We start from the raw sequence: 20,353 nt of genomic DNA on the forward strand, positions 1-20,353 counted from the left end.
TGGTGGTTCCTCACCTGGAGGAAACTTTGGTGGCTAAAAAGAAGAAACTTAAGCGGGTAAAAATAAGAAACTTAGGTGGAGAAAAAGATAACTGGGTTATCTTTTCGATGTCAGAATTTGGGAAGGTGATGACTGGAGCTGGGGAGGTACAAGTGGAACAGGAGACAGTTTCAGAGCAAGCCCAAGGAGAGGATTTCTCCTGCAAGGTGTGAAATTTCCTGACAGCACAAGTTGGATGTGCTGGAAGTTCACAGAACTTCCCAAAATAACTTGGCAAATTATTCGCTTGAGGTCTCTCTTCCTCCCTTCTGCAGTGAAGGTGGGATTGTCCCCCTGACATCTGCTCTGAACCTGCCCATGCACGTGTCCATCCATGGGTTATTACATCCAGTAGGAGGAAAACGTCTTCCCGAAGAAAAAGAGGGGGGAGTTCAGGGGATACTAAAAATGAACATTATGCTCTTTTTCCTTTCCATGAGATAAGCAAATAGCAGCTGTGATAAACCCTAATCTTGAACCTCAGCAGTGTAGACCCCACAGTTGGTCCACCACCAATGGAGAAAATTCTGATGTTCTCTGAAAGCCAGCACCGTATCTCCTTCATCTTCCAGCATTCAATATTTCTTCCAATAGCCAATATTTCTTCTTTCAACATTCAATATTTCTTCTTCCAGCATTCAATATTTCCTCTTCCAATATTCAATGTTTCCTCTTCCAGCGTTCAATAATTCATCAGAAATTTACTTCTCATCGACTTCTAAACCCCAGCATTGCCCCAGAATGGCCCTGCAGTGATGGATTGCACCATTAGCATCTAAATGTGGGATAAAAAGTCCAATTGATCCTCCCAGAGGCAACAGAAAATTCCAATTTAAGCCATCACTTTTTATTTTTATTGCATAAATTACAATCAGGACTAATGATGTCTGGGGATTCCTTCTGCCTTTCCTTTGGTTCTGTAGTTAGCAGAATCTGCATCTTGCCAGGAATTTATCCCATTCCACCGATCTGGAAATCTCAGTAAAGGCTGAAGTTAGATGGAGAAATGCAATATAAGGGTGGGTGGGACTGGGGTTGCTGTTGTGTCTCCTAAGGAACCTCAGCACCAGCCCTGGTGCTGCTGCACATGGACCACACAGAATCCCAGGATCACTGGGGCTGGAAAATCCCTCCAAGATCACTGAGCTAATTGCTCTTTAATAGTTTGTTGTGCGAGCACTGCTAATTACGAGTCAGGCAGCTTTGTGAAAACACATCTGAAATATTCCTACAGGTGAGTAATGGGTTCGGGGAAGAAAGGGATTTTTGACAGAGTGCGGTTTGTGAGTCTTGGCTGATCTGAAGTCCTGCTTCAAACACCACCCTGTGCCCCATCTCCACCTTGTCCCCAGCCCAGAGCTCTGAGTGCCACCTCCAGCCCTTCCCTTGGCACCTCCAGGGATGGGCACTCCAAACCTCCCTGGGCAGCCCCTGGCAGTGCTGAGCCCCCTTTCCATGGGGAAATTCCTGCTGCTGTCCCCCCTGAGCTGCCCTGGCCCAACCTGAGGCCGTTCCCTCTGCTCCTGTCCCTGTTCCCTGGAGCACAGCCTGACCCCCCGGCTGTGCCCTCCTGTCAGGAGCTGTGCAGAGCCACAAGGGCCCCCTGAGCCTCCTTTGCTCCAGGCTGAGCCCCTGCCCAGCTCCCTCAGCTGCTCCTGGGGCTCCAGGCCCTTCCCAGCTCCATTGCCTTCCCTGGACACCTCCAGCCCCTCAGGGTTTGCATTGTCTTGAGGGGCCCAGGGCTGAGCCCAGGGTCTGAGGGGTCTCAGCAGTGTCTCACATCCCTGGGTCCCCCCAGCCCCATTCTGCAGCTCCCGTTCCCCATCTCTGTGGGAATGCTCCAGGCTGGAATCAACCTCTGTGTCCTGTACTCAGCCCAAGGGGCAGAGTCTGAGGGAAAGCTGCAAGAATTAAGAAACAAACAACAGCATAAAGAGTTGGGTTATTTTTAATTTAAAATGCAGCACCCAGAGAAAGGCCAGAGCTACCTGGATCTCCTCACCTGATGAATTATTTATGTCTAATGACAAGAAGGCTCTGCCTCAGTGCTGGTGTTTGAAGCAGGACTTCAGATCAGCCAAGAAACTCAGAAACCACACTCTGTCAAAAATCCCTTTCTTCCCCAAACCCATTACTCACCTGTAGGAATATTTCAGATGTGTTTTCACAAAGCTGCCTGACTTGTAATTAGCGAGTGCTCACACAACAAACTATTAAAGAGCAATTAGCTCAGGGAAATTTACCAGAGCTGTTTGCAGGGCTGACTCGAGGAGTGATAACATCTCCTTGATGGAGGCATGTCAAATTCACACAGCCAAACCCCAGAAATTTATCGAATCCTCAGGATTCCCTGTGATGCCTTCATTTCAGGAGTTTTCATTAGCACCTCTAAAGAGCAGCTAACACCAACACCTGTTCCCAGAGTGTCTTTTCCCATCTTCCCCAGGACGTGTTGCTTTGGCTTTTTAAGCTCTGAGAGAAGCAGATTCCCCTTTGTTCTCCCAGCTCCTGAGCACCTCATTTATATCCATTTCTTTATTAATTGACAGAATATATAAACTGAAGACTAAGTTTCATTCCTTCTCACTGCGTATAACATTGCCTTGTCAACTCTGATAACTTCTCTGTTCCCAAATAATTTGAAAATTATGCATGAATGCTGCAAACTGCTTCAAATTATATTTTTCAATGCCTTTCCATTGATTACCTCCATTCTGATGGATGTGGATGTGCACACACACACCCAGAGCAGTTCTGGGGGCTCAGGGCCTCCCTTCCCTGCAGCTCTTCCCAGCTTTTCCCTTGGAGAATCAACAACAACATCAAACTTCTCCAAGCAGAGCTTGCAGAGGAAAGAAAGGCTTTAATACAGAAGGTGGCAGAGTCTGTTGTGAACTTTTGTTGCCTAAATGTCAATTTTATTCAATCAACCACGTTGCCAAAAGAGAAAAAACACAAACAGAATTTAAAAACAAAAAACCAAAACAAACCAAAAAATAAACAAAAAACTCCCCCAAAACCAAATCCTGAAGAACCCACATTTCCCTTTACTAGGAAAAAAAACAAATCAGTGAAAAATTGACCTGTTTTGATGCCTAAGCCCCAGGCAGATATGACAGAATCTGCTCACCTTATCTCTCTGATAAAATCCAGGTGCACTTGACACACTCAGGTAGAGAGCAGATACTTCAGCCTGGCTCCAGCACTGACAGCAAAATTGCTGCACACTAAATGGGCAGGTCACAGAGGGAGCACAGAGATGATGGAACAGCAGGCTTGGAGCAGCCTGGTCTCTTGAAGGTGTCCCTGCCCGGGGCAGGAGATGATTTTAAAGCCCTTTCCAACCCAAACCATTCTGGGATTCAGCAATTCTGAGCTATCAAAGAGCAGCAGCTCTTGGTGCATTTTAGATTGCTCCTTTCTTTTTGCTTTCCTTCACCCACTCCTTGGTGAAATCAGCTGCTGTGAAAGGATTCTTAGGGCAGCAAAGCACAGCTTCCCCTCAGTGTGGCTGAAAAGGGGCAGAAAAGGAGCAGAAAAGGAGCCACTCAAACCCTCAGCAGATGTGGATTTCTCTCTCCTGAGGGATTTCAGACCAGGATGAAGAGTGCCAGGAAAAGTGTCAGGGATGACAGGAGCTGATGAGCTGGAACAGCTGGGCAGGGAGCTCAGATTCCCTGCAGGGAAAGGCAGCTTGTTGTGAGCAGGGAAAACAGAAAACTTGACATGTGTCACCAAGGAAAAGGGAAAAGGACTTTCTGGAGCTGCTGAGCTTAGGCAAGGAAAGGAGCAGGACCTTTCCAAAGGGCTCCTGTGCAGGCAGGCACTGAGGGGGTGTCAGCCCTGAGAGCTGGGGGGATCCACAAGGACTGACCCCAAACCCACAGGGTCACCCTGAGAGATCCACAAGGCCTGACCCCAAACCCACAGGGTCACCCTGGGCAATCCACAAGGCCCGACCCCAAACCCACAGGATCACCCTGAGAGCTCGGGGAATCCATGAGGCCTGACCCCAAACCCACAGGGTCACTGTGAGAGCTGGAGGATCCATGAGGCCTGACCCCAAACCCACAGGGTCACTGTGAGAGCTGGAGGATCCATGAGGCCTGACTCCAAACCCACAGGGTCACTCTGAGAGCTGGGGGCATCCACAAGGCCTGATCTCAAACCCACAGGGTCACTGTGAGAGCTGGGGGATCCATGAGGCCTGACCCCAAACCCAAAGGGTCACTCTGAGAGCTGGGGGCATCCACAAGGCCTGATCTCAAACCCACAGGATCACTGTGAGAGCTGGAGGATCCACAGGGCCTGACCCCAAACCCACAGGGTCACTCTGAGAGCTGGAGGATCCATGAGGCCTGACCCCAAATCCACAGGATCACCCTGAGAGCTGGGGGAATCCATGAGGCCTGACCCCAAACCCACAGGGTCACCCTGAGAGCTGGGAGAATCTATGAGGCCTGACCCCAAACCCACAGGGTCACTGTGAGAGCTGAGGGGATCCACAAGGCCTGACCCCAAACCCACACGGTCACCCTGGCGGATCCACAAGGCCTGATCCCAAACCCACAGGGTCACCCAAGGCCCGACCCCAAACCCACAGGGTCCCCGTGCAGGGCAGGAATGCAGCAGGATTTGCATTGGTTCAGACAAATGAGCAAAGTTCAAGATAAATCCTTGGCAAACTCAACCCTCCCTCACCCAGCAGGATGGATGTGTTAAGATCCCAAATTCCCAGGGATCACAATCCCATGTGGACTTGAGCAGACACTTTGTCTTCTGCAAATGGAGCTCTGGAGATGCTCCTGGGTCAGGGCTGAAGGGAAGGCAAAGCACAGCCTGGCTTTGCAGCCTGGTCCTTCTTCCTTCCACTGACTGTCACAGGATTGATCCAGCCTCTGTCCACAGCTTTTCCTTCTGCAAAATCTGTGAGTTTTTATTTTGCAAGAAAAGGAATTTCTCCAGCAGATGGAATGGGATGAAAATGCTGCCGTTGAGCCAAGGCTCTTGGGCAAATAACAAACATGAAGTAACATTTGCAAAGAACCTGCACCCAGGGACTGATGAAACCAAGACCGGACTCAAGGACTGATGAAATTGAGATCCTTTCCAGGCAAAAGGCCACCCCAAAGCTGGTGCTGGTGTCCCTCACAACAGGTTCTTCTTCCAGGGATGGAATTGGTCACATCTCTAAATGCCATTTCTCCTGGTCCCTGCCAGGGTCTGCAGTCAGCTTGGGTCGGGCTGCCAGGTCCTTCCCTCTCACAATTAGGCCTCCAATTAATGAGGTTTTAATGAAGTCAGGGCTCAGAGTTTTCATGGATCAGTGACATTTCCTATTAGAGAAATATCCCTGCTCAAGCTATGGAAGGTTCATGTCCTTCTCCAGGGCTGGGGCAGAAGCTGAAGGCTCCAGGGTTGGAATGAGCAGGATTTTATTAACACATTTCATAATCTGGTGAGAAAATTAGATTGGTGCCTGCAGAGCAGAGGAGACTTCAGCAAGGCTCCAGATGAGGTCCTGGACTCAGTGGGATAAAGAGAAATAGGGAATTATTGCCAGGGGAATGTTCTGGTGTCAGGAGGAATCAGGGAGAGAGGGAGGGAGGGAGATTTCGGTGTGGCACAAAGCTCATTTTACATGTCCAGCATCACAGAGTGCCAGGATGGGTGGTGTTGGAGGGACCTTAAATCCCATCTCATCCCACCCCTGGCATGGCAGGGACACCTTCCCCTGTCCCAGGCTGCTCCAAGCCCTGTCCAGCCTGGCCTTGGGCACTGCAAGGGATCCAGGGACAGCCACAGCTGCTCTGGGCACCCTGTGCCAGGGCCTGCCCACCCTCACAGGGAACAATTCCTCATTCCCAATATCCCATCCATCGCTGCCCTCTGGCAGTGGGAGCCATTCCCCGTGTCCTGTCCCTCCAGCCCTTGTCCTCAGTCCCTCTCCATGTTTCCTGTCAGCACCTTCAGGCCCTACAAGGTCACACTGAGGTCACCCTGGAGCTTCTGCTCTCCAAGTGAACATTCCCATCTCTGCCACCTCTCCCCCAGCAGAGCTGCTCCATCCCCAGCACTGGGCTCTGTTTGGAAGCTTTGATCTGGCCCCAGGTGCTGTCCCTGGGCTCTCCAAGGCACAGGATGGGGGAGCTGAGCTGCCATGTGACAATTTATTCCGTTTATTTTAGTGGGACAAGAGCCCTTAAGTGTCACTGAGCTAAATATTTCTCTAATTCATGCAGAACTGAAGTGCAATTAGCAGCCTGATGTCACAGGCCTGGGTCAGAGCTCTCTCCTGTGCTGTGGCTGCTCCAAGGTGGGAGCTCAGGGCTGGGATGGAGCAGGGCTCTCCTGCCTTGGGGACAGTCCCCAGCTGTGCCAGGGCAGGCTCAGGCTGGATTTCAGGAAAGGTTCTTCTCCCAGAGGATGCTGGCACTGCCCAGGTTCCCCAGGGAACGGTCCCAGCTCTGAGGTTGCCAGAGCTCCAGGAGCTCCAGGGATGCCCAGTCTGGGATTGTTGGGGTGTCAGGAGCTGGACTGGATGATCCCTGGGCGCCCCTTCCAGTCAGGATATTCTGTGATTATTCTGTGATTCTACATTCAGCTCCCCAGAGACTCATGGTCAGACTTGCCATAAGACACCCCAAGATAAAAGATAATCCAAACCCTCTAATAAAAGATAAAATACAATCCAAAGGCATTTATTTATTGTGATACAGCCCAGCAAAATCTGATGATGGGGCAGTTCACACAAGGCAGGGAAGGAAAATTCCCTGCACCTGCCCCATCTGCTGTGTGCTCTGTTCTGAGGAACCCCTGGGATCCTCCTGTGCCCTGTTCCTGGTGCAGATGATGGGATGGAGAGGTGCTGCTGGGAGGGTCCCACTGCACTCCCAGTGGGCTTCAAACAAACACGTGGAGCTCCTGAATGTGTTCCAAATCTGCACCATCCCTGCTGTCCCCAGGAGTTCCCCAGGTGAGCTCTTCCCACATTTCACCTGCACTCTGCTGTGGGATCCCCTGTGCAGGGGCCCAGCTCTGCCCCTGCTTTCCCTGAGCCTTCCTCCAGGAAAAGCTGCTCATTTATCCCAGAGTGGAAGTGCCAGGGCTCCCTCCTTGCTGCAGACTGAGTCAGGCATTAAAATCACTCTGCTGAAGTTTATTTTTCAGCACTGACAGCTGCTCTGTATTTTCTGCTCTCTCACTCTGTTATTGGTCACTGCCAGGAGCTCACAAATGCCAAGTGAATTGCTGGAGGGGACTTCAGAAGTGATCACCTTGTTTGTAGCATGGCAAAGAAAAAAATCATGGACTCTCTGCACTGGAGTAGCTGAGCAGATACTCCAGGCTTCAGTTTTGATGTTGTGGTTTTCAGCTGAATTAATCTTGGTTTCAAACAATGGTTGCTATGTGGAGAGCAAAAGGTGGCATAAAAATAATTACAACATGCAAATATAAGGAAAGACAAATCCACGTCCCAGCACAAGGTGACAGAGAGAAACAAATTCAAAATATTCAAATAATTTCTGTCCTTCCTTCCCATCCTCTGAGCCTTGGTGCACCAGCACCAATTTTTCACATCCTGTGCCCTGGAATTGCTGAGCTGAGCTGCAGCAGGGGAGGGTTTGCACTGTGTGAATTTGAGATTCACTGACTTCCCTCAGGGCTCCTGATATGTCTGGAGAGATCCATGACAGCACCAGGGGAGCTGCCCTGCCACTCTCAGCACATGTGGGGATGTGGGGGTGATGGGGTGGGCTTCAGAGACACCCTGGTGCTGTCTGCTCAGGGTGTTCTGGTGAGCTTTCTCTCTCTGCCTCCGGGTACATGTCCGAACACCAGGAAGGGCAGGAGAGAGTCTTGGAGCCTTTTAAATTTACTGCTCAGCTCCTCTTAGAGTCACAGGTGGTGCCCCACGTTGGGTACCAGCTGTTGCACATCCCATCTAGCTCAGTTGGTAGAGCCTGGGACGCTTAATCCCAGGGTTGTAGGTTTGTGCCCCACGTTGGGCGCCAGCTGTCACATGTCCTGGCTGGATGGTGACAGTGGGGGGGGTGACAATCCCCCTCTTTTGGGGCTCCACAGGATCCCAGCTACCAGTGGAGGCGCAACACAGAACAAAAAGGCCACAGCAGCAGCATGGGCCTGGGGTGGCACTGGGTTCTTTTATTTGATGTTACACTCTCCGATGTCGCAGACATCTTTTCACTAAAAATCCTTTCTTAGGATTTTTTCCCTTCTGAGAAGCTGAGGCCTCAGAAACAAAATGTAAACAATGGTTATCTGCTGCTGTGGAATGCATCAGGTGTGTCTGTGATTGGCCCATCTTGAATGTTCACAATTAATGGCCAACCACAGACCAGAGAGCTTGGACTCTCTGTCTGAGCCACAGACCTTTGTTATTCATTCCATTCTATTCTTAGCTAGCCCTCTGAGATAAACCTTTTCCTTCTATTTCTTTTTAGTTAGTTCTAATGTAATATATATATCATAAAAAAATAAATCAAGCATTCTGAACATGGAGTCAACATTCTCGTCTCTTCCCTCAGAAGAGTGGTCACAGGGGCAGGTCTTGAGGGAGGATACAATGTTCATCTAATCAGGAGAACTGGGGGTGGAACACATGGGCAAGGGATACAAGGGAGGAAAACTGCTTGGGACAGGAGGGGTTAACAACTGGATGTGGGAGGAAAGGGTTTGAAACTTGGCAGAAAAGTAGCTAAGTAGCAAAGAGATAAACCAACACCTGGCTCAACTGAATAACAAAGACAAGTCTGTGTCACTCTAAAAGCAAGGGGAAAAAAGCCCAAAAAACGACCGAACAACAAATCAAACAATAACCTGCAAAATAAAAACACACTGGAACACTCTGGTTCCTGCAGCTTAGGGGAGAGTTGGAAAATAACCCCAAAGTGGTGTTTGTGTGCCTTGGCTGTGCATGCTGGGCTGGGGCACTGGGCAGGCCCCTCTGGGACACGCTGCTGGTGGCACTTCCACCTCCTCTCTGGCAGCTCCTGGGCCCCATTAGCCATGTCAGGAATGGGTGACATTTCAAATTTGTTATTTCTTACTTCTCCTTACAAAGTGCCAGTTTGACAAATCATGACTTTTCCCAGCACAGATGAATTTCTCCTGCTTCAGGTGAATTTCTCACTGTGAAAAAAAAATTGTCTTTTCAATATTTCATGCCCTGCAAATTAGAAGGTGCCAGTCCTGAGGTCCTGGGCTATTCCAGACCATGTCAGCTCAGATATAAAATCTAAGAAAAGTGGGAGGAAAGGGGAATTTGTTATTTACCATATTTGCCTTTGGGGAAACTCCAGGGCTGGAGTCCTTCCTGGGAAGTGGCTGAACATTGCCTGCTGATAGAAATAGAGAATAAAAACTTTGGGATTTTTTTCTCTTTTCCCTTCTGCTTAAGAGGGTGGGCAGGCCCTGGCACAGGGTGCCCAGAGCAGCTGTGGCTGCCCCTGGATCCCTGGCAGTGCCCAAGGCCAGGCTGGACAGGGCTTGGAGCAGTCTGGGACAGTGGAAGGTGTCCCTGCCATGGCAGGGATGAACTTTGAGGTCCCTCCCAGCCCAACCCATTCTGGATTCTGTCTTGGCTCTGGCCGGTGCTGCACAGCAGGATTAGGAGCTCTCCTTGCTGCCTCCTTGTTATTATTTTTCATTAACCACCATCATCAGTGCCAAGGATGCCTCAAGTCCCCTACAGCAGCTCTGGGGCTGGTTTGTAAAGCCTTTATTAATGATTGCGTCCTTTGTGCAGCCCAGGAACAGGTCTCACCTTCTAATCCACTTCTCCCGGCGTTCTCAGGACATTTGTAGCTGTTAAATAAAAATTGGTTTCCCTTGGCTGAGGGCTTGCAGGAGACAGCAGCAGCAGGGCCCATTCATTCCCCTCACTCGAGATTTTGCTGCCTCTCATCCCACCCAGGAGTAGATTAAAGATCCCCTCTGCAGGCAGGGAAATGGGGAGAAGGCCTGAGGGTCAGTGCTCAGTGAAACTGCCAGGGGAGGGGATTTCTGCAGGGCCTGGCCTTCCCCTGGCTCCACAGTCCCTATGCTATCAGGTGTGTCCCTGCTGTCACTGTGTCACAGGTGTCTCACTCTGTGTCCCTGCTGTCCCAGACTGTGTCTGTGTCACTGCTGGCCCAGGCTGTATCTGTCCTGGGCACCTGGTGTGGCACCAGCCTCACCTGGCACACAGCAGAGGTGCCCTCACATCCTGCTGCTGCCTGGATCAGGAATTCCAGCATTCCCAGTGAGAGGAATGGCAGATTTGTCTTTACAAACACGCTGTGGGTCTGCTGGTAGATAAAACCAGCACTGGGAGTTAAAAGAAACAATGGGAAGGATTCCACTGATTGATGAATGGAAAAAGAGATTTGTTTCTACAAATAAACTTTAGGTTTGCTGATAAATGAAATTAGACATTGAAAGATGAAAGAAACAATGGGGAAGAAAAGCTCCTAAATTCTGTAAGAATTAAAAATTAAAAGGGAGGGTTATACATTAGTGGGAAATCTTTGGGATCAGCTGTTTTGGGAAGTCTGAACCTCTCAAGTACTTCAGCCAAGGGAGAAAGAGAGAAGGGAAATGTGGCTGGGAAATTGGGATAAAAAGGAGGCTGGGTGCTCCAAAAATCTGAGAGATCCCAGGGGAATGCCCCATGGCCTCTCCTTTTATTGGAATAAAGTAAAAGAGCTCCTCTGTCTCCTCTTTGGACACAAACCTCTGGTGTTTGTGGATTAATTTTCCTAACACCAGACACAGCAGCCTGAGAGTCCCCCTGGGGTGCAGAGCCCCTGCTCTGCCCTGATGGAGGAGGGTTTGTGGGGCAAGCACAGAAGGATTTTCCCTTCCTGAAATATTTGGAGCTTTGGCACAGCCTCAGAGTGATCTACCCCAAACTCCCTTGTTGTGTGCCAAGGGGGAACAGCTCAGGGTGGAATCCTGTTCCTGCAGAGGGCAATGGGATTTCATATTATGGGATATCATGGGGTATCACCAGGAAGGACCTTGGGACACTGAGCACATCCAGAGGGGGCAACGAGGCTGGAGAGGGGCTGGGAACACAAACCCTGTGAGGAACCCCTGAGGGAGCTGGGGGTGCTCAGCCTGGAGAAAAGGACACTCAGGGGTGCCCTCATCACTCTCACAGCTCCTGAAAGGTGCCTGTGCTCAGCTGGGGCTGGGCTCTGTCTCCAGCAGCACTGACACAACCAGAGCACACAGCCTCAGGCTGCACCAAGGGAAATACAGGTTGGATATGAGGAAGAAGTTTTTCACAGAAAGGGTGATAAAGTTCTGGAGTGGCTGCCTGGGGAGGTGGTTGAGTCCCCATCCCTGGGTGTGTTTAACAAAGCCTGGATGTGGCTCTGGGTGCCAGGGTTTAGTTGAGGTGTTGGGGCTGGGTTGGACTCGATGGTCTTGAAGGTCTCTTCCAAGCCAGTCATGCTGTGAATTTTTGCTTAAATATTTAACAACTGTTGTGTCCTACACTGAAAAATCCTGTCCTTTTTTTTTTTTTTCTGTGTGAATTATTTATTGTGTGAATTATTTTGCTGTTTTTGAGGCTGCCACCTGCCATTTCCAAACAGCACCATCAGGGCAGTTTTACCTCAGCCCAGTGCTGGATTTACCCCAGCACAGGAGCCAATGAGAGCTCCAGATCTAGGGAGGCAGAGGATGGTCAGGGCCAGATGGGAATTCCCAGTTTCATCCCCATTATCTGTGAGGAGTTTGCTGCCCCAGAGGCACCCCCAAGCTGCCATGGATGGTCAGGAAGGTGCAGCCTCGTTAGGGATTCCCTTGGATTGGGATCAGCCCTCGGGCGAGGCCTGGCAGTCCTGAACCCACACCACAGAAATTGCTGGGGCCTGTTAATTTGTGCTGCAGCCTCCGAGCATTCTCTAATTAAAAAACCACCAAACCACCACTTCTCTGTGGTTTACTAAACTATTTCCAGTTAATTGAATGTGGCCAGCATTAACATTCCTGCTGTGTGCAGGGGAGGTGGTGCCTCTCAGGGGGCCCATTCCTCTCAGCCCAGTTAAGAACCATTTTAGATCCCAGCTGGGAAGGGGAGGCACAGCCAAACTCCCACTGCCCTGCTTAAATCCTGCCCCAAAATTAGTCTGGGCCTAGGGAAGGCTGGGACCAGCCTCAGCAGAGGGAATTCAATCTCCAGGAGGGAATTACAGCTCTGGGTTTGTTTTTGGATGGAAAAGCATTTCCTGGCAGCCCAGCCCAGCAGCATTTCCCATCTCCAGAGCCAAAGATGTCTCTGGGGGCTCCTGGCAGACACGAGGGGGCCACTCCAGCCCCTGTCCCAGGAGTCACACAGCAGTAGCTCTAAGGGATGCTCCAGATCCACCCTGGGCATTGTGGAATATCCCAAGGGAAGGGACCCCCAGGGACCATCGAGTTCAGCTCCTGGCCCTGCACAGGACAGCCACAAAATCCCTCATCCCTGGGAGCAAAGGGGGTGTTTGGGGTGTTTGGAGTGTTTGGGGTGTTTGGGGTGTTTGGAGCCCAGCCTGGAGCAGGTTGGGACCCACAGACACCAGAGGATTCCACATTGCCCAGGGATGATCGCTGGTGATCCCCTGAGGGCTGTGGGGTGTGTGCAGGGACATACAGGAGGTTCCCAGGGCTGGCTGAGGCTGGAATTCCTCCTCATTTCACAGTGCAGACTCGGGCTGGGTGTTTGGGGTCAGGGTGCTGTGCCCTAAAACCCAGCTGCAACGTCTCAGGTGTGCCCTGAGCCCCGCTGGGCATTTGTCACCACGGGCATTTGTCACACACAAGGGCCATTTGTCACAAGGGACATTTGTCACTTATAAATAAGAAGTTTGACTAGGCCAGTATTCAAGCAACAATGAATTTTTTAAATTAATATGGTAAAGTATGGGCAATACAGTGCTGGGTACAGTGGGGGAACTTTTCCCTCCAATGGCACACAGATAGTTGGGGCTTACAGGTATTTATAGGGGTACTCATCAGCTTTCTCAGAAGTTTCTATTCCAAATTTTTACATCACAGTTCTATACACCATTGTGATCTAGTTTTTCTCAGGATGTACATCACAAAAGCAGTATCCCCAGACGGTGGTGGTCTGGTTTCCAAAAGAAGTAAGAAGTATCCCATCTGGTGAAGTCCAATCTCCAGATGTGGATCCACCTTTTGATTGCAAGGACTATAAATCTCATGACAGTGATGTCCACCTTCCCTTGGTCGAAACTATTAGCCCTTGAGTTGATGTCCATCTTCCTTTCTCAAGCTGCATGCTTCCTTTTTATATATTCTAAAGCTATAGTTTCAAAAGATCCTTACTACAGGCAATATTCTAAAATTATACTTCAAAAGGTTATTATTGCAAACTCTTTAAGGCTTATGAGCAGAAAGTTCCTGTCAAAAAACAACATCCTTAAAGCTTTAATTCAAATGCTCCTAAATCAACTGAAGACTTATAAAAGTTAATTGTGAACAAAGGATAGGTTCAAAGGCCTTCCATGCTTTATTTTTCTCAGTTATTATTAGAATTCGTCTTTGTAAGTGTCCCATGGTCGGTTTCCACGCATATCACAATCACAAATACACACATTGCCTGTATGTACCTGACATGAAACACAGCTTGGTATTTCACAGTCACCAGGGCCATTTGTCACCAGGGCCATTTGTCACCAGGGCCATTTGTCACCAGGGCCATTTGTCACCGCGTGTCCCAGTCCTGCTGCTGGAGCTCCGGGAGGGGCAGAGCCTGTCGCGACAGGGGACAGGGAATTTCTCCATGGAAATGTCAGGATGCCCTTCCTGTTCCCAGCAGCCTTGGGAGTGTGGGATGGGGATGGCAGCTCCACCAGCTTTGTGGGACCCACGAGGGGTGATTTTAGATAATTAGCTTTAAGGCATTTACAGCATGGTGTGGCAAAAGCTGATAGCCAAGAAACACTTCTAGTGTATTGTAATTAGGAACTAATTGGCTTCTGATTGTGAGGGTGTGAATTATAACATCTGTATTGTCTCACCCGTCACGAGACTGAAAATGGAATAAAAGTTTTTAAAACACCTCTCAGCTGCCCCATCTCTGGGTCAGAAAAAAGCTTTATCCAACATCCAGACTAGATGATTCTCTGACCCTTTGGAGCTTTTGGGGTTGGAGAGTTAATTTTCAGAACGAGGCAAAGTCCTGCTCCACCTGGAGCCCTCACCAGCCCCAGCTGACCCTTCCAGGTTGTTTATGTGGGAAACCTGGGTCTAAGTTCTCTCCCAGCTAAACCTCCCTGCCAGAGCAGCCAGTCCCACCTCTTGTGGAGCAAAGTGGCTTTAAAAAACCCTGCAGGTGCCCAGAGTGGCCCTGCTCCCATCCCTGCAGGGTCCCCTGGCCTCACCCACCTGCAGGGCCACCCTGGGGCTGCAGAGGAGCCTCCCACTCTTTTGTTTTAAGGCTGAGCTGATATGAAATGCTCAGGAGTGCTGCTCCAGCATTTAACCCCTTCAAGGAGCAAGCCCTTCCGTTTGGGCCATTGCTACACAGAGCAGAGGACACAGAACTCCCTGGGAATGGGGCTCTGCAGGCAAGGCAGACACAAATTTGGAAAATTTCAGTTGGGGAGGCTCAAGGAATTGAGGTAGGGATTCATTTCCTTCAGGAATTTTAAGTCAAGAACAAAGGAAGCTACAGGATGGATTGGACCAGGTCCAGTTTCCCTCCCAGATATCTCATGGGACAGCATCCTCCAGCCTCAGGGTCCCTCAGGAGCTGAGTACCCTGGTCCTGGTGGTCTCCATTCACAGCAGCACCTGGAGCAGCCTCAGCTCAGTTTGTTTTACTGCTCACAGTGAATTATTCTGAAGCTCACAAGCAGCTCCATTGATTTCCCCTAATTATAAATCCTATAGAAAGTTTCCAGCTTGCCACAGTCCCCATTTTCCTCCCCACAGAGTCAATAAAAGTTAAGAGTTGCTCCCTGGTTCCTGTCATTACCACAATAAAACCCAGAGTAATTGAAAAGTGAATCAGGGAAATTGCTGGCTTGGAGAGCAGGGATAATTGGAATGACTTGGGAGCCCCAGCAGAGCCTGTCCCTGCCTGCCCCGAGCTGGAGCCACCCTGGACACTCTGCCAGGGTGACACAGGGCAAAGCAGAGACCAAAAATCACCGCATAAATGGACAGATTGACAGAGTTTTCTGAGGTGGAAGGGACCCCCAAAGATCAAGCCCAGCTCCTGTGAGCCAATGAGGATGATTCTGAATCCCATCTGAGGTTGTTCCACCTCCTAAAGGATACAAATGACAACAAAACAAGTTAAAAAGATAATTTCTCTCTCTATTAGCATAACATTTGAGATGCAGCAGCAGCTGAGCGTTTGTCAAGAGAACAATTCCTTCCCTCCACACAGACTTTAACGGGAACAGGAAGACCCCAAACCCCTCAAGTCATTACTGCTGGCACAATTGGAGGATGAGCTGATCCCCACAGTTGTGTTTGTGCTCCAGCCTGGAGCAGAGGCATGAGGACAGAGAATCTGCAGAGAATTTTCAGAGGCAGTGCTGGGAGAGAGGGAGAGGATGGCAGAGACTGAGAGGCTGAGGGAGCTGGGGCTGTGCAGTCTGGGGAACAGGAGGGTGATGGAGACATCCCAGCACCTGCCAGGGTCTGGAGGGACACGGGGAACGCAGAGAGGGACCCTGCACCAGGAACTGGGGGGACAGGACACAGGGAATGGCTCCCACTGCCAGAGGGCAGGCATGGATGGGATGTTGGGAATTAGGAATTGTTCCCTGTGAGGGTGGGCAGGCCCTGGCACAGGGTGCCCAGAGCAGCTGTGGCTGCCCCTGGATCCCTGGCAGTGCCCAAGGCCAGGCTGGACAGGGCTGGGAGTGTGATGGTGCTCACCGGGGTCTGAGGATGAGGGAAGAGATGAGGATCTGACTCCATGTTTCAGAAGGCTGATTTATTTTTTTATTATATATATTACATTAAAACTATACTAAAAGAATAGAAGAAAAGGTTTCATCAGAAGGCTGGCTAAGAATAGAAAGGAATGATAACAAAGACAAAGGCTTGTGGCTTGGACTCTCTGTCCAAGCCAGCTGACTGTGATTGGCCATTAATTAGAAACAACCACACGAGACCAATCCCAGATGCACCTGTTGCATTCCACAGCAGCAGATAATCAATGTTTACATTTTGTTCCTGAGGCCTCCCAGCTTCTCGGGAGGAAAAATCCTAAGGAAAAGATTTTTCATGGAAAGATGTCTGCGACATTGGAGCAGCCTGGGACAGTGGGAGGTGTCCCTGCCATGGCAGGGGTGGCACTGGATGGGCTTTAAGCTCCTTCCAACCCCTCCCATCCTGGGATTCTCATCACTCCTGAGCTGCTCAGCCTGAGGTTTTCCCTGACCCGTGCTCATTGCACAGGTGCAAAATCATTCATCCTCCAAGGGGTGAATGAAGGACAATGAGTGCACTTCACTTAATCTATCCCTGCAATGTTCCCATCTATCCCTGTGTGTGCAGGCAGATTTGCACACATCCCTCTGGTTTTATCCAGCACCCACAGAAACACCAATTTCCCCAACTCCCTTCACTCATTTCCTGCACCATCCCAACCCTGCTGCAGGGAATGTGCAGGGGAGGGGACAGCAGGGACCAAAGTTCTGCCTCTGTCCAGATGAAAGCATTTCTGTGAGCAGCAGGGCTGATGGGTTTGGTTTTTCTGCTGTCTCGTTCCTCAGGGATTCAGCTAAAAATAGTGAGCACCCCATTGTCACCAAAGGCTCCTTGGTGCCCAGTTCAAAGCTGGGCTGCAAATCCCCCTGGGATTTAATCACCAATTTCCATCCTGCTTTGTTGTGCATGAACAAATCTCACCAGCCCTGCTCTGCTGTCTTTAATGTTGAAAAGGGAGTAGCTGTGCTCTTCACACCCTGTTCCATGACAAAAAGCGTTTCTCCTGGCAACTGAAGGTGTGGAAATTTGGGATCATTCCTCTGGTTGCCTTGCAGCAGTGCTGGGGGTGTTGCTGGAGGTTTGCAGGGGGCAGTGAAGCTGCCCAGGGTTTCTGCACTGCTGATTGCATGGGGGTGAATCCAAGGATTCCCACCCAACACCCTCTCCTGCATTCCTTGGGGTCTTCATCCTGGGAAACTCCAGCCTGGAACTGAGCCCCAGCAATGGCAACCCCATCATTCCATCCCCACTGGCACTCCCTGCCTGCAGGAGCAGCCCCTCAGCCTGTGGTGACCCCATTCCACCTCCTCAGGGCTGATGCTCAACCTCTGCTGGAATTCTCTTCCAGTTCTGCCTCAGGGACGATTCTCAAGGCTAACACAAATCTCAGCTTTGCTGTAGTTTGTGGGTTTGGCTTTTCTGCCTTCAGGGAATCAGGATCACAGAAAGACTGGGGGTGGGAGGGACCTCAAATCCCACCCAGTGCCACCCCTGCCATGGCAGGGACCCCTCCCACTGTCCCAGGCTGCTCCCAGCCCTGTCCAGCCTGGCCTTGGGCACTGCCAGGGATCCAGGGGCAGCCCCAGCTGCTCTGGGCACCCTGTGCCAGGGCCTGCCCACCCTCCCAGGGAACAATTCCTCATTCCCAATATCCCATCCATCCCTGCCCTCTGGCAGTGGGAGCCATTCCCTGTGTCCTGTCCTGCCTGCTCTGTCCTGTTCTCCCCCAGGTGGGGAAGGAATGGGAATTTCCTGCTGCATCCACACTCTCCCAGGGCAGAGGGAGCTGGGAGCTGGCATTGGGGCATTGAGCCAGAGGGGTTTGTGTAAGAGCCTGAATGAGAGATGTGGGAGTCCAGGGAGCTCTTCAAAATGGAGCTTATTGTATACAAAATGCAGTTTGTTGTGTACAAAATGCAGTTATTGTATACAAAATGCAGTTTATTACATCCAAGGTGTCACAGCAGTCCAGGGTCGTGGGTGACAGAGCTGTGCCCACAGCTGTCAGCTCCAGCTGCAGGCAGGCCTGGAGACCCTTTGGTTTTGGTTCCAATGCATTATAGACTTTTCTTTGCTGAGCATCTTCATACACCAGAACCAATCTATACCTTAACTTTTATCTATAGCCCATCATAAGTACTGTAATTTCCATATTCATGTCACTGTTCTCCAATCACTAAAAGTCAGTACATTACAGTTGAAGCTAGAAGTTGTTTCTCAGTTTTCTTGCAGTGGAAAATTCTGAGACCTTTTCTCTACTTGCAGCATTTGTTGCCTTGTTTGCCTGTGCTCTCTTTCTGCTTGGTAAAAACATCTTCTTGTTTGGGGTGTGTTTATCCTTTGCTCTAAGGCATAAAAACCCCTTCTAACTAACACACCCTTTGCCTCCTTGGTTATCCAGTGAGACTGGCTCAGCAATTCTTTTCTTCTATATCAAAACTTGCTTCCATCTCTATTCCTTCATCAGACTCTACATTTAAAAATCTTTCTGTCATGCATGCATATCTGTGAGACTTTCTTGTCAAATTTTCATCCTTCATCCTTCCCAACAGGTTTGGCCTTTCTGGGTGTCCTGAGGTGGCTCAATGGGGTGGAGCAGCCCTGGAGGGCCCTGGTTGCTGTGCATGAGCCCTGCTGGGGCTGCAAGGCCTCACTTTCAGGAGCTTCTGCAGCACTCAGGAAAACTCACCATGGCTTGGAGCAGTTCCATCCCTCTTTCCTACACCCAGAGAGACTCCTCTGCTCCCCTGGCACTGCACAGCAGCCAGAGTGTGTCTGCTCTCTGCTGCACCATGAGCAGAGATTAATTACTACCACAAACTGCACATGTCCAATGTCCTGCTGGGGCAAAATGTTCACATTCAGCAGGAATTGGGGGGTTAACACTTGGTTGGTGTAAGAACAGCACTTCCTAATGGATCCTCTGCTTGTTCCTCCCTCCAGGCACCACTGGGGGGTTAGGAACGTAAAGAAGGGGGCACAAACAGGGTTGTGGCTCATGGGAGGTGTGAGAGCTACCAGGGGGATCCCTGAGGGTTTTCTCTTTGTTGGGATGGACTGGATTGCTGCCTCTCCATCCCTGGGCTGGGTTTCTGGGTTTCTCTGCTGCTCCACCAGTGCCAAGACCCATTTACAGCATCAACTGTTGGAGTGAAACCAGCCCCAAAGAGCACAAACCCACCTGAGGTGCTGAAATGAGGCTGATAAACACAAGCTGGGAATTGTAGCCTTGTTCTAGGCCTGCTCTCCTGGGAGCCCATCCCTGGGTTAACTGGGCTGTCTCCCACAGTTTGACATGCAGAGGATAACGCTGGAGGAGCTGAAGCACATCCTGTACCACGCCTTCCGCGACCACCTCACCATGAAGGACATCGAGAACATCATCATCAACGAGGAGGAGAGCTTGAACGAGAACTCTGGCAACTGCCAGACAGAGTTTGAAGGTGAGAGAGAGTCCTGGGGTCCTTCTCAATTTTCCTGTGTCTCTATGTCTTGGTTTGGAAAGACACGAGTCTGCTGAGGAAGGCAGGAGCCTCCCTGAAATGGAGAATGTAAACCCTCCCCACCCCTCTGAGCTGGTATAAATTTTAAATTAAGGGACTCACAGGCAAAAATATGGGAGTAGGAAATAACAGTTCTTTAATAGGGAAGAAAAATAAAAGGATAAAATAAACAATGCATACACTAGAACAACACTGCCAGAGTCAGAACCCAACCTGACACCCTGTGGGTCAGGGTGTTGGCAGCAGTCCCATTGGAATTGTGGCTCAGCCCTCCTGCAGTGTCAGGGGTGGTTCTGCTGGAGCAGGGATCCTGTAGAGAAGGATGGATTCTTCCTCTGAAGATCCAGTGGAAGAAGAGGCAGCTGCTGTTCCTCTGGGGAATCCAGTGGAGAAGCCGTGCTGGTGTCTCAAAACCTCTGGATTATATCTGGGTAGGAATGCTTGGCTCCTCCTTCTGGGCTCACACCTCCCAATGGGATGCTGTAGTTCTTATCAGCCATGCAGGGACATTCAGTAGCTGTTATCAGCAGCTGTCCCCTCTGGAGGGAGGTGTAAATGTGGTCACTCAAAGAGAGAGATAAGGCAAACTGCCCACTTGACAAAGGTAATCTGCCATACAGATGGTAATGGAAAACAACTTGCATTGCAATCTGGAACACTCTAAAACTCCCTCTGATCTGGGACAGGGGTGCCTGGGGGTGGCACGGAGTTGTTTTGGACACCCAGAGAGCTCAAGAGCTGCCCTCAGACTTCTTCTGTCTCTCAGCAAAGCTGATCCTTTTCCAGGCACAGGGATGAAGCACTGGGGGCTTCCCCTCTCTCTGCTGGGATGCAGGCAGAGGTCAGTG

General features: G+C 50.3%; 1 protein-coding gene across 1 annotated transcript in view; it reads left to right on the forward strand.

Moving 5' to 3' along the window:
- Positions 1 to 20,353, forward strand: part of CALN1 (calneuron 1) — a 120,041-nt gene that overhangs the window by 88,248 nt on the left and 11,440 nt on the right. The window contains exon 4 of the mRNA XM_058817856.1: positions 19,292 to 19,445. Coding sequence (XP_058673839.1) covers positions 19,292 to 19,445 — 154 coding nt within the window. The remainder of the gene's footprint in view (positions 1 to 19,291; positions 19,446 to 20,353) is intronic.

The sequence above is a fragment of the Ammospiza caudacuta genome, chromosome 20 (genome assembly GCF_027887145.1).
Source record: "Ammospiza caudacuta isolate bAmmCau1 chromosome 20, bAmmCau1.pri, whole genome shotgun sequence".
Taxonomy (NCBI): Eukaryota; Metazoa; Chordata; class Aves; order Passeriformes; family Passerellidae; genus Ammospiza; species Ammospiza caudacuta.